The 15,496-nt window shown below is 35.0% G+C and overlaps 1 protein-coding gene across 4 annotated transcripts in view; it reads right to left on the bottom strand.

Annotated features, from left to right (window-relative positions):
* LOC145675964 (uncharacterized) overlaps positions 1–15,496 on the bottom strand; it is an 84,904-nt gene that overhangs the window by 20,147 nt on the left and 49,261 nt on the right. For 3 of the 4 annotated variants that reach the window (XM_081746781.1, XM_081746780.1, XM_081746779.1), the window contains exons 7-8: positions 9,728–9,901; positions 911–989 (exon numbers count right to left, since the gene is read on the bottom strand). In XM_081746781.1, the coding sequence (XP_081602907.1) occupies positions 911–989; positions 9,728–9,901 (253 nt within the window). The remainder of the gene's footprint in view (positions 1–910; positions 990–9,727; positions 9,902–15,496) is intronic. The other variant, XM_081746783.1, reaches the window with a different exon arrangement.

Genomic DNA, 15,496 nt, shown 5'->3' with positions numbered 1-15,496 from the left:
TAGCCTTCTCAGATAACGGGATCTAAGTAATTTTCAGTGTTATCACGGCATTATCTTGGTTTCAGCGTCGTACCTCTGTAAAATAACAAAGTCAATGAATGTCGGCTAGTTCAATTCTGTTTTCTACGGTTCCTGTTTATAGTGACACGAGTGCTCTGGCCCTATGTAAGAATCCTCGACATCAATTTTACCGATACACGACATATCCCTATGTCTTCGTGCAAGATGTGGTTACATGGTTTACATATATGTTCAACTCATCCCAGCTTTGAATTTTGAAATTATCAAAAAATTAAAAAAAAATCATATTTGTTCTCTAGAACTCGGGTTAATTTGGATTGGATTGTCCTTTCATGGGTATAAAATTGTCAAAATTCAAATTTGAGGATACTGACCCAATATATCTAATCTTAACACTGAAAGTCTGAGATAACTCATTGTCTAACGTGTAAGGTCATATCAAAAATTTTAATAATTAATTACCTATTAGCTATATATAGGTTTCTTTTATAGGTGTGTAATACAATTACTGTATATACACGTCGCTTAGAAGTGAAATTTTAATGCCTATGCTGCTTGTGTGTAAAACTATACACAGAGTAAAGCATACAGCTATGTGCCTAAAATAAAGGTGAAAAAAGGTGTTCAAGTATTTAACCAGGGGTGCCCACAAGGGGGGGCTATGACGCAAACTGCGTCATTGAAATATTTGGGGGGGTAAAATCTATATAAATATGTTTGATGAGGGGGTAAAATTATTCGAAAAGAAGATTTTTTCATGGAAGAACACCTACGGATAGACAATTGGGGGGGGGGGTGCGTCATAGACATAAGGATGGGTGGGCACCACTGATTTAACTAGCAGTTTTTAATGTCTAGTATAAATAAACACAGAACACAAGCAATCTACCTTGGATTTGCTGCGGAATATCCAATAGTGAGGCTACATAAGTGCTCGTTACGTAGCCACATTCAGTTTGTCCATAAATCTGAAAAAGAGAAAAAAGTGTCAGAATTTACATGTAACGAGTAGTAGGAAGTACAAACTTGATACATTTTATTATATAAAGTAAGTTAGAAACAAGGATGTTATAAAGTAGAGGATCTGCTCATACTACAAAATCGTGAAGCCATACGTCACAGTTTCGCCACACCTACTCTGCCCACTCCGAGCCACTAAGATTGCAACGTTACGAGCCAACAATCGTGGCGGAAACGAGAGTAGTCAATCAGACGTGTCGGCTGTGATGATGCTCTTTTTTTTTTTTTCTTCAACAGACAAATACAATGATGATGATTTGTTTTGAAAACTAAGTATGAAGAAAAATGAACATTTTGTTCACCGACCAAAAACCATCTTTCGTTTTACTTTTGTTACTTCAGGAATTGTTGTTTGAAAAAGTAACATTGAAGAATCTGAGTTCCATAGTTGTCTAACAAGTGTACAGTTCAAAGCAGTACTTCTTCTGACTGAAAGATTCCATCGTACCGAGGAAATTAAATCTTTCAGCAAGATTTCAAGTATCGAATATACTAGAATTCTAGAATACTAGAATTTTACTTACTATAGCAAAGTATATGAAATATCTTGTAGAATTTTCACATTTTCAGGCAAAGCCTCCCCCCCGAAAGAGGAAAAGCCCCTCCCGAAACAAAATCGTAAATACGCCACTAATTGTACCTCTTGATCATTGTTTCTACTCAACATTTTTATTTTACATAATCAAAAACAACTTTATTATGATTCACGACAGAGGTAACCATTTTCTTTAGTAAATGGTTGCAGCAGTAAAAGTAATTTGTTCATTTTAATAGTTTATTTTAAAAAAAATACCATTTGTGTTTTGGAATACAAATCTTTATATTAAGCATATTTGTTAAGTCAATCCTTCTTCACAAAAACTGTTGGAAAAGTGTCAAATTATTGTGTTAAAAATGCAGACTTCGCTTTGATCTACCTGTCTCTTGTCTTGTCCAAATTACCGCTACCACAAAATAAAATACTGTATAAATCTTAAAAAGTTCAAACGATGATGATTTCACTTTTGTAGCGGTTTTAACCCAACTTGAACTTTCCAGTGCTACTTCTACGAGATGCTAATAGATATTCACGTGTATATTTTATTTTGGTTTTCAAATTCTGCTGCATTTCCAACGTCATTATATACAGAGTTTTCATAAAGTCTGGACGGATTTAATTCGCTTATAATTTACATAAAAATGCTCATATTGAAATCAAATAAAGTGCAAACGGTAGCGGAAGGATTAAATTTTTACCTGTAATCTGCACCAGCTCAGTTCATTCACTGCCACACCTCCAACTGGGCGCCATTTACGTCCACACATTCGCGTAGGCGGCGCTGGAATCCACTCACAGCGTTCCGTCGTGTTTGATCCGAAATGCCAGCCACAGACGCTCTGATTTTGTCCTGTCTCCAAGAACTTAGCATGCCACTTTCGGATTGCACTCTCAGTCGCTGCCGGCTTTTTTAACTCTTTGGTGAACTTTCGACACACCAGAATTGGTGATTTTAGCTCTGCGTACCACAGAACACATTGCGCTTTCTCTTTCACCGACGCCATCTTTGATACGGTAAAAAAAAATAGTCTTCTCAGGGGAGTTTTTCATTTATTTATTTCTTTAAAAGACACACACACCAATACAGCTTACAACTTACTTTTAACAGTCAACATTGAAACAACAATGATGGAATTTGGTAAGAAACTGACCCTTGCCCTCCCTCTCCCTCTCTCAACGTGTTCAGAGTTGCCGCTTATCTAACAGTGTTGCCAAGTAAAAATTTAATCCTTCTGCTACCGTTTGCACTTTTATTTGATTTCATTATGAGCATTTTTATGAAAATTATAAGCAAATTAAATCCGTCCAGACTTTATGAAAACCCTGTATATTAAAAAAAATGTTACATCGGCTAACTTTTTTTTTTTTTTGTCTCGCTTATTTAACCTTTGTTGAGCTCAGCGAAGCGAAGCTCTTATACTCGGGTTAGCCGTTTGGTTGTCCGCGAACTCCTCCTAGACCGTTTGGGCGATCTCAACCAAACTTAGCATGCTGATAGAGTATGTCGTGCTGAGTGACAACATAGGTCGAAATTAAAAATCCGATGTACCATAAAGGAATAATCACCGAAAAACGCTTCCTCCTAGACCGTTTGGCCGATCTCAACCAAACTTAGCACGCTGATAGAGTATGTCGTGCTGAGTGAGAACATAGGTCGAAATCAAAAATCCGATGTACCATCGAGGAATAATCACCGAAAAACGCTTGCATAGACTTAACATGGGGAAAAAGTCATGATTACGTAGTTTAAGCTCGCTCAGCTCATTTCATTGCAATCGGGTATATCCATTGCATTCCTAGTTATTTCATGCATGACGTATATGGTTTACTGTAGAATGTGTCTGACAATTTAGTGTATCCATTTTTATTTTATTATATATATATTTTTTTCCATTCGTATGTCTGTCCATATGCTTGTCTGTTCCATGATACGTCTTGTAAAATTTATTGAATTTTAACGAAACTCTCTGTGTATACTCCTTAATCATAAACTTATTTTAGAGAGTTGAAATCCATCAAGACTAAGAGAATTAAATATGTTAAATGCATGTCAGGTTGCATGTCTGAGCAAATACACAATATGGTAAGATAATTTTCCAGCATAATAACATGCATAAAATTTATTTTATATATGTAGTAATGTTATATTTAGGGCATTCCAATCATCTTTGTTGGTTTTGATAGAAGTTTGTCAAATACGAGTGGTTAAATTACGGCAAACTTTACCGACCTTTGATTTTCCTTATTTAAATTATATAAAACAAAATAATTTCCTCCATTACTTTTGTTACAATTATTAAAATTTGACACAGTATGGCGTATATTTTCATTCATATTTTCCAGTCAACCTTTCTGCATAAAGTTGAAAACTGCCTAAAATTAAACGGCGAATTAAAACTTCATCTCTGATTAAAACTCTTTTCACGATAATGTTTATAAATGACGTACAATAAACTCGATTATCTGCAGGTGGATTATCAGCGGCCATCTTTTCCTTTCCTTTACGGTATAGACAGAATCTGCAACTACAGCTATACAGTTGGAACTACAATTAAACGAAAAAAAAAATGGAATTGCTGATAAAGGAAAAGGAAAGTAAATCAACAATGTTGTAAGTACAGAAAAGTACTAAAAGTCATGAATGAATATGTAGGCCCTTACTGTAAATCAAAAATTGTTCAAAACTATATTCGTGTTGATTTGTGTCCCTTATCCGCAGTTGTCGCACCACACGATTTCATGAAATAATCGTGAATTTACTGTATATTTGATTTTGATACATTTGGCACACATTTTCTTTTAGGTATTTCAACCATCCCTACTGCATTGAGATACAGTCAAAGGCAGGGCGATGATTTTACTCGCATCGGACATTGTTTAAACAGTTTACCGATAACTTTCGTAAAAGTTATTCTATTTTGAAGTATGTTATATATTTCTAAAGAAGTGTATATAATCCTTATAACTGGGGTTTACATTCAGTCAAATGTGAGGGAATAAATCAAAGTTCTCGATTTTCAAGAATATTTTCCAGAATTTAAGAGAAAGTTATTGATTTTACTACAATTGGAGTATGTATTTTTTGAGGTTTTCACCAATATATAGTGTTTTGAGCTGAAGTCTGTCAATGAAACAGAGAGCTAATGAACTTTATGCAAAAATATCCATGATTTTTATGAAACGCAGTGGAATTGGTGAAAAAACAAAACAAGAAATATAAGGTGCTGAAAATACTAATAGTAATAAAACGCTTTCACGAGATTCTACATTGCATAGTGTCTTTAATATGTATTAAGAGTCACTTAAATACCAACGTTTTCAAATTGGTTAATATTGGATGTGCGGAAAGATACGAACGACTTATACTGTTAATTTCTTTGATTTTTTGAAGTCATTTGAGAAATAGAGTATGTTGAGTAAAAGAAGAGAATAAACTGACAAATGTAAATGATTAAATACAGAAACTTTACCAATGTAAACGTCGTTATACTGTATATCAAGTTGGATAACTATATCAGAGACATGAAACTTGTAAGTTGTCTCAAGTAGTACTGTCTTGTACAGCTCACAGATGACGAGAAGAACCCTAAAACAGGAGTAGCGGGGAAAGGTCAACGACACGGTCAAGTCTATTTTCGGTTTTTGAGGTATGGTCTTTACTTAGATGTCGTCTGCTACTCCAGGTAGTTATCTATGTGCTATTCCGTGGTGTAATTTGAAACCCCCGTGCGAAAAGTGGGCGAGCCCATGGTGGAAAAACTACAAGGTGGATGCAATGCAGTGCTACATTCTTGTCGCTCTGGCGCATGACGTCATCCTGGTCGCAGACGTGGCAAGCGAGAGTCAGATGAACTTTTAACAAGCGCTTGTTCGCTGGTATCTTATACGCAAACTTCTCTTCTATTTATAGTGATCTTCAACGAAGTAAAAATTTTAGTACAAACAATAATTATATAAACGTAATGTAATCAATGCTTAAGCTAAGTAAATTCAAAGGAAGATATTTACAATAGCAAAAGAAACAGCAATACCAGTTCATATTAAACAACTTTGAAGCTTGAACAAGCCAATATTATTTTCATTATTATATACAGTATTTATGTATTCTCAAGTATATTTTCGTAACACATTGATCGGTTTTGATTTGCTATTATTATTTTGCTTGAAAGAGAATTCTTTACTGATAACCCCATATAAATTTTGAGAATATCTCAAGGAGAAATTCATGGTTTTCGTAAACAGAAATGCACGTACGTATATTTTTGTTATGTTTGGACAGTTTTTTTTAAGAGGTTGCTCCCACGTAAGATTCATCAGAATCTCAGGGGAGGTTAAAAACTTTATTGAGCAGGAAAACGCAAAACATCGTTTTTATTTTTAATTTATAAAAAAATAATCTTATTTGAAGTCGCTGATCGCTTATTTATAGAATTTGTATTTAAACAAAAGGTTTGGTGAAACTGACAGTTCTCTGAATATTAGTGTCAAAATTTACTCCATAACAAACTGTATTATTAAACATTTGTACGAAATGAAACGTTACATATACTTTTTATTGTACGAAATGAAACGTTTTATTGTGTTCTAAAAATATACAGAAATAATTATGTATATACAAAGCACCTCAAACAAAGAAATTGCAACTTGACTATTTCAAGCAAGAAACAAAGTACTAGGCGTAGGTGAAGGCGATGTAGGGGTGTTACAGCTAGACTAGAAAACATATAAACCATAAAATTACATAATTTTCGTAATTTTCTTGATAAGTTTTCTCTTTTCTATCCTGTGGACTAAAGAAGACAAAAGATAAATGCAAGTGAATGATTATGTGGAATTTGGTGGAATGAGAATGCGGGAGTACCCCGAGAAACTCACGGACACGATGTTATGCACCACAAACTCACTTGACCGAGAAGCGGACCAGTATCCCTTGCACTAGAGGTGAGCTTTCTACCACTGAGCCACCGTGCTTCCTTGGTTAGTTGAGAATCTACCATATTTTTAAATTTATTGCAGTCAATCTTAATCTTGTAATTCTGGAGGGGGGCCCTAAATATGTATTGTAATTATCCAAAGTTATGATTAAAATGAACAAAAATTTCAAAATCTGAGTGTAAAAATGTCCCGACAATGTCGCCCTGACATGGTAGGTGGATACTTTATTCTCTTGATCTAATACATTGTTATATATCTTTGTAATCGTTAATCGTTATTACGAACCTTCCATTCGTTAGTTAATTTGAAGTGCAACGTCCCGTTTTAGCACCGAGGCTACAGGAATGCAGACCTCCAGAATGAAATGGGACCTGAACTACTTTAACGCGTTCAATGCTCTCCATTTGCGTAACTCGAGGGAGGTAAGCCTCCTAGATCATCGTGCCTCCCTTCTCGAGTTACATGCCTGCCTCTGTGGGGAAAATTTTGTTTCAATATCTTATGTAGGAGGAAATGATGATAGAAATGGTCACCTCTGTCGGTTCCCCTCCCTCATGATTTCGAATCTGGGTCTTGCCTCAAAGTTCGTCTTTTTAAATCGTACTATTGGATTTTTGTATGCAGAATTAACACAAGCTACTGTAGCCCTATATACTATTATTGCATACTATTAATACTAAAAAGAAACTACATAATGAAATCGCTTTTTTATAATTTCATTTAACGTTGCATTTATTTATTACTTTTATGTAAAACTTACCATATTTTAAGATTATTTTGTCCTATAGCCTGCAAGCTAAAATCTATTTCTGGAGACATTCCCCCTCTTTTTGGGGAAATCTAAAGTATTTTATATTAGTTCCCTTAGTTATTCTGTAATAATTACTACAGCCGTACATTGCACAGTTAGGCATTCTCGATATCATTTAAAAGAACAAAGTAAGAAAGAATTTCCACTTTTCACTTAAAGCCGCGCCTTTTGCCGTTGTCTCTTGCAAACCAGATGACGTCACAGCTACGACAGCGCTCCAGGCGACATGCGCATGCAACCACCTTGTAGTCTTTCCACCATGGGCGAGCCCATACCTACATACGTACGTCATATTACTTCTGCTAGGGTTCTTCTCGTCATCTGTGAGCTGTACCTAACGAACCCAGTCTCGGACTGGGGGTTATAGGTCACCGGCAGGAGCCTCACCTGGTGGAACCCACCTTCCTTTTCCATGTAGCATGTAGAAGTCTCGTAAAATCTTAGCGATGAGGAGTGGCTTTTCTTCATAAAGCTGTCACCTTCATCTACGTGTAGTAATGGGGCTCCAGGGTGGCGACCTGTTCTGTTTCTTTATGGTGTTACAATAACTTGTCAAAGAACTAACAGAGGGCCCCAGCAGGATTTTATAAAAGTCTGTCTGATTTCATCATTCATGTAGCACCAATACAAGGGCGCCGATCCTGGGGGGGGGGGCAAAGCTCATGTGGGCCCGCTATTGCATTTATGAATATACAATATTTATCATAATTTGAGTGCAATTTGTCTTAAAATCTTCATATATATGTCTTCTGCATCTGAATGGGCTCTCCCAAATACAGAGAAATCGGCGCCCTTGCTCCAAGACACATTTAGACAATATGATGCTGGGTCCCCATTCTTCATATTGTTGAAGTATACTGTTACTAGGCCACAAACAGTATGGTATAATATAGGTCTGTTGTTTTACAGAATATCGAACTATTATAATATTTTAACAACCGATATGAACATTTTTTTCTAGCTAACCGGTGCTTGAAAGAGCAATTAAATGAGTTTTGACGAAATAATGTTACTTTTTCACTATTTGTTGACATTTTTTTGTCTTGTTTTTTCCTATATGTTAACATTTCCTTGTGTAAAATGGCAGTTATGCTGTATCTGGGAATTTGTTCAATAAATAAATAAACAAATATTTAGAAAGGGCCCTGGCAGGAATCCCTGCCCTCTTGGAATGGCCAGTCCGGGCCTGAATGAACCTATGTGGAAGAGACTTTCACTTAGAATAAAGCTTATATTTGTAACGCAGTAGCGTAGCCAAGATGTGTGTTTTTTTGGGGGGGGGGGGCAAGTGTTGTTATAGGTACATATAGAAAAATTACAAACAAAAAATATATAAACATAAAAGTATATAAAAAATTACAAACATCACAGTAAAAAAGTACATTATCGGACCACATTCGGGGGGCGGCCCATCTGGTCCCCCCTTCCCTACGCCACTGTTGTAACGTAAAGTTTGATTTTTATAGAACAGTAGGTGATAAAATTGTCAAAAACATTAGTTGACTGGGGAAAAATCATCGTTTCTTCCTCTACCTTTTGAATCATAGATTTACTAACATTTATTAAAAAGTTTATAATAATGCTTGATTTTTGACCGTGCTGCAGTTTTGTTTTATTCACAAGTTTAAACAATGGTTTCAATATTAGGTCTTCTTTATAGTTTAACTCACGCGTATGTTTCCCGAGGCTAAGGGAGACGGTAATCATTAGGTAGATGATAGTAGTGAAATAGTGAACGTAGGAGGAAACAAGACAATTCCGAGAAAACCTAGCATACGGGGTTTGTCTACCACAAAATCCACTTGGCGCATTGTGTGCACAAATTTCCCAGCAAATTATAACTAGTTTACTACTACTACTACTACTACTACTACTACTACTAATAATAATAATAATAATAATAATAATAATAATAATAATAATAATAATAATAATGGGCCTTATGCAGAGTCGTTTTGACGTCTGATTAACGCCATACTACGGGGTTGACTAACGGATGTTTATCAAAATTGTATTCAGAGTCTCTGATGAGGACGTAGTATATGACGAAGTTAATCACATGTGACTAATTAATCTAAAGCAGAGGCTAATCTTTTACCCACGGTTTAGCGTGTGACACAACATTTCGTATTTCATGTGTTTTTATTTTTACAGACTACGCATGCGCTGATCTACTTTTCCGTAGTTGCCACATTTATTTTTCTTACCCGATGCATTGGGGTTATATAAGTTAATCATACCCAAAACATCTTTTTAATTGTACTCAAAGTAGACTGAATACTAAAAAGTGCACCTTCCTTAGTAAAAAGTTAGTATGCTACTAACTAGACTCTGACTAACATTCGATTAACGAATTCTCTCTGAATACCTCTCCCAATAAGTCTGACAAAGCAAATACTTACAAAATCAAAGCGCTGTATATGGCGATATTTCGACATGAGACTTTTTACTGTAGCAGGATCTACTGCTGCCCCTCCACTGAATACAAACTTCATACTACTAAGATCATAGTTGGAAGACAATTTTGTCTTAGTTAAATATGTCAACACGTAAGGAAAAGATGCAAAAGCTTCAGGCTGGAAGAAAAAATATGCATATGTATAATCACATATTTACAAAAAAAAATGTTATAGACACATTGTGGAAATTTATAACACCTGTTTTCTGGATATAATGAGATGTTAAGTTTTACATTAAGATAATTTCAAGAGAGGGAGAGACCACAGTTTTTGAACCTTTTACCCTGAACAACATGGATCGATTCGTGGAGTGGCTAACTATATTAGGCCAAGTGTGTCATTTGCTTTCAGTGTTTATTGGATTAAACTTAATGTCAAGATAATTCCACACGAATTCGCTTTTCCCAATTATTTTCTCGTATTTACTTAATATTGACTGTCATTCCATACTTATAACAGTAAATAATCTTTTTTTCTTGCTAATATGATGTAAAACTAAGTAAAGAGGTAATAATTTATTCTGTAACTATGGTCAATTGTAATTGAATTTTGAGTGGAAAACTGGATCTTGAGGCAACACTGCTATTTTTGTCTTGTATGATCAGGTTATCGAAAAGTATATTTTCTTTATACAGATTCTTTTGTCATAGGGGCCGGTGAAATATCGACTTATGTGCTATTACAGTGTCTCGCAAAAATTTTCTCTTAGTTTACGAGGTGTTTGCAATTTTTGGCATATCAATTTACCTGCATGTTATCAAACTGAAGACAGTTATTTGGACATTCACCAAAAAAATAAGTCTAGAATTTATTGAAGTATTATTTAAATCAAGAAAATTAACGCAAAATATTTTTATGAAGTGGCCCCAATATTCATAATCTACACGATCTCTGGAACATCGTGTTCACTTATGATGTGCTTTTTGTTGCATAATGCATGTTGCATAATGCATAAGTTTTAGTTGTTTACTTGCTCTCTGCAAACAAATATAACAAAACACATAGCATGTTTATTCAGAAATTTTGTTCTAAAATCCGGATTCAAGACTTTTCAATGTGATAAATTTAGCTTCAAAATCGCAAAAGCTTACGACTGACGTCATTACACAAATTCCGAAAAATTACATTTAACGTTGTTTGTCGGAAATTGATCGCAAAGATGTGTTGCAATCATGCAAGTCAATATTTAATCGGCCCCTCATTTCTTCTTTAACTATAGCGTAATAAACACATTACGAGATTCTGTTAGTTAGATTTAAATCATTAAAAGTAATGATTTGGTATGATACTTTTATTGTTAAGGGGATCATCAATCATGAGTCAATCATGTCATCAATTATGAGATTGCTTTATGAGACTTTCAAACTATTAACATAAGTATGGGAAGTCTAGGTTCTTTTTTTCCGTCCGTTGGTATATGATGATTAAGTTCAAAAGTGAGATTTGCTTATTTCTGCTACTTTCGGTTTGAATAAAGAATTATAACAGAGAATGGAACATATTCTTCATAAACTGAATTTATATCCTATAAATACTTACCACTATCTCTTACCGGTTTTATTCTGACACTTCTCCATATGTAGACAAATGTAGCAGTTCTATACTTCTCATTCTTACGTTTATAGCACAGTATGAAAGTCATAATTTGGAGGAAACGACAGAACACTGAACGAATTCGCAGACACATGCTGCTGTCGCAAACAAACCCATAGCCTGAGATCGAATCAGTTGAAGTGTTCGGACTAGTTGAAGAATTAATTGGTGTATAAAAATTAAATAACGTCTCTGAAACTACGCTGAAAATTAATTGATCTGGCACCTTATTCTCTAAAATTTTCCTCGTACCTATAAACAATGTCGTAAATCTTCCATTACCACTGCCTTAAAAATAAATAAATGAATAATATCCTTAGTTAACATTTATATCCTGAATGGTCAAGGAGATGTCAGACAATAAAACTAAACTTATAATAGTAAGGAAGAACTGGCAGATTAAGGGAGTAAATTGGAGAATATTGGGAATCACGGACACAACATTGTTCAGAACTTCACATGTTCTCTGATTGAATCAAATAAAGGTTGTTTGTATCAAAACTGGCGTTCTAGTACTTAAAAACATAGATATACAAGTACTAACTGTACAGTTCTCTTGTTTTTTAAACCGTATTTTACTGGATTTTCTCAATTTACGCATAAGAGTGGCATTTCAAGATATCCGATTGACTGAATCTTATGGAGGAGAAAACCCTATGTCATTCAAAGGACTGTAAAGTAATAAAAGATGACATTCTAATGGAGCAACAATTCTAGTAGTAACAGACGTATCTACATTAAGGAAAAGTAGGAAGAAGACGACAAAATGCGTCTGTTCGAACCAAGTGATGGAAACTAGATGGGACAAGTGCTGAAAAGATTCGAATGGAATTAACGGGATACGGACAAAATCTCGCGTCCGAAACATCGCCGGCCAAAACCTCGTGGGACAAAATCTCGCCGGGCCAAAACCTCGCGTGGCCAAAACCTCGCGTGGCCAAAATCTCGCCGCCCAATACCTCGTGGGGCAAAATCTCGCCGGGCCAAAACCTCGCCGCCCAAAATCTCGCCGGGCCAAAACCTCGCCATTCAAAACATCGCGTGGCCAAAACCTCCCGCGAATGAAACTTTTCTTTAAAATTTACCCAATGAGTTTCTTAATATGCAATTCCACATTACAAATGATAATAATAATAATAATAATAAGAAGAAGAAGATGATACAAAACATCGTGTGAGTGGGCTTTCTCGGGTTATTCCCGTTTCCTCCCACTTTCTTTATTCGATCATTTCCTTCATCCTGGTCATCTACGTCTCCTTTAACCTACAGGACATAATCAAGGGACGTCGTAAAAACTCATTTATTATTTCATACTTTCATAAATATTATTAGATTTTTGTTAAAATTTTAAGTTTTTGGATGTTCCAAAGTTCACGAAACTAACCTCGTTAGTTATCGTTACTTTCCTTATGCAGACTTTCTTTCCCTATAACCAGTTTACAAATATCCTGTCGCCCTATCTTCACATTGAAATCCTCTAATACAGAAATAGAATTTTCATATGGTATCGCGGGACTTGGTCAAATACCTGTGATACTTCTTCTGAAACAGCGTCTTTTATACCATCATTCTTATCGTCTGTTGGAACATTCGCATTTTGGTCAGGTGAGATTTTGGGTATGGCGATATTTTGGGGCGCGAGGTTTTGGAAGACGAGGTTTTGGCAACGCGAGGTTTTGTAATCGAAATGTAATCGAAAATACAAGACTATGGCTGAGTGAAGAAGGGGTAGTAATGATGAAGGAATCCAAGTACTTGTGATCGATATTATAGGAAAATATATTGATAGAATAATATGCAAAAAGCACAATTAGCAATGGTTGGACAAGATAAATAGAAGTGCATGACGTAGTGTGTGATAGTAGTAAGATAGCCCTTAAAGGAAAAGTTTACAAAATAGTAGAAAGATCTGACACATTACACAGAGTGGAATGTTGAACGACAAAAGGAAGAGAGGAACAGAAGATGTTACGGTGAATGTGTGCAGTGAGGCAAAAGACAAACTTAAGCATGAAACGAACAGTAAATACCAGTAATAGATAAGCTGCAGAAAAGTAAACTTCGGTGGTTTGTAACGTTTCTATTTAGATAGGAGTTCGTTACTCGATACAGGCTTCCCACCTGTGAAAACCCGCCACAATTGAGAAACTATATATATATATATATATATATATATATATATATATATATATATATATATATATATATATATATATATATATATATATTAAATTAAGAATAGTTGCCAGAAATCCTAAGGACCACCATATGTTCAGCTTAATTCTAAATACCATATAACCTTCCTAAAAATTAGGCCAATCGCAAAACCATAAATAGGTCAAGGATTTAATTTTAGTTTCGTTAAGTAATACATCAATGATTTAGGAATCTCTTCTTTATAACAAAATCAATCGACATTACAAATTTCCTTACAAGTCATTAAACTCGCTGCTACTAATTGGACACATTAAATTAAATGCAAGTGAAATTAATATTAGTCCCAATAAATCTCAACATAATCGTGTACCACGACAACTTAAAATGATTTGGATAATTGTACCGAATTTTCAAACATATATACATATATCGAATATAGGAAGTTATAAGTATGGTTAACACAAAATGCCTATATTCCATTTAATCAAACAGTTAAGTCTCCATTAGAACATATATGAATTCGATTTAAATTTAAGAAGATTATTAAACAACTCACCAGAATATTAAGTAAATAACAGTCCACACTTTAGAATGTCAAATTGAATTCACTTGTAATATACACACAACTCTTTAATAGAATAATTTACCAATTTTCGATAGATAGAGCTTACTATTACAAGGTTTTACCGAGTACATTTGCAGCACACATCTGCTGAGGATAACTCAAGTGCTGGGTGAAGTAACAACAATCGCCACTAGAGGCGCTATATTCAAAATTTGACAAACGAAACTAGCTTATTGAAGACTCGAAATACAGTAGAATGAATTTATATAATAACTTACAACCCCTTTTTTGGTAACTAACAGAGTGACATGTTACAGGTTTCAGCATGAAAGGAGACCTTCGAAATACATAATCACTGAGTAATTGTCATTGAAATGAAAGAGAAACTAGCGCGAGATCAACCAAAGAAGAAGTGAGGAGATTGTGTGAAGAACGAGATTGTACAGTTTGGCGTCCCTGTGGAGATGACACAAAATAGAAACAGGAGAAAGACAGAGTTGCAAAAAGGCGACTCCAGCTAACTTGGAAAAAAGGTGTAGAAGAAGAAGCTACAATTGATTACAGAACATGGATCTCGAATACCAAGATAACCACGATAATTAAGAATACCAAAGTATGAAATGGAAGTGGAAACAGATCATTGGTCTAATACTTCTGAATACAAGGAATTTTATTTCAAAATATTAAGTAGAAGGAATTACCATTAATTTCCCAAGATTTCCCATTTTGTTCCTGACTACTCTGCTACTCGTACCACCTTAGTAACTTTAAAAGACAAAGTAGTTAGGAGAGGTTTACGAGGTATGGAAATCCATACGAAGTGTTTCACTCAAAGGTAGCCCCAGAAATTATTGTGTAAAAATAGTACGGGAAGAAGAAATCAAACAAAATTTGAACATGGCATACATGTATATGTGAGAAATAAGCTGATGTTACAAGGGATGCTGGAAATGTTCTGGAAATTTGTGAATGTGGCTGCCATTACTTCGGGTGTTGTTGCTTGTATATCATGAAGCATGTTGCCAACCATCAAACTGTTCCAGTGATAACTCTATTGTATCTTAATAAAACCATTAGGTCAATACTGTTTAACACTAAACACGCACTCTTCAACTGAACAGGCATAGATTGTTACTGCAACGTGAAAACAAGCAAGAAGCTCCCGGCATTTATCGAACTCATTGAATATATGAGCATGCCAAAAACAACGATACGTGCAACTCTTCTATGGCAATTCTGCTCAATGGATACGGGGCACAATGTTGCCACTTCATTTTTCTCACGTAATACAGTATATTCTCTCCAAATTGAATCGGAAATGGTAAACCATCTATGAAATGAGGTGATTATTTTTGCGGCTACTTTGTAGTGGAACATAGATTATTTTTCCTTCTTGA

The sequence above is a fragment of the Thermobia domestica genome, chromosome 18 (genome assembly GCF_964235325.1).
Source record: "Thermobia domestica chromosome 18, izTheDome1.hap1.1, whole genome shotgun sequence".
Taxonomy (NCBI): Eukaryota; Metazoa; Arthropoda; class Insecta; order Zygentoma; family Lepismatidae; genus Thermobia; species Thermobia domestica.
Note: the sequence above shows the minus strand (reverse complement) of the source record. Positions and strands in the feature narration are given on the sequence as shown.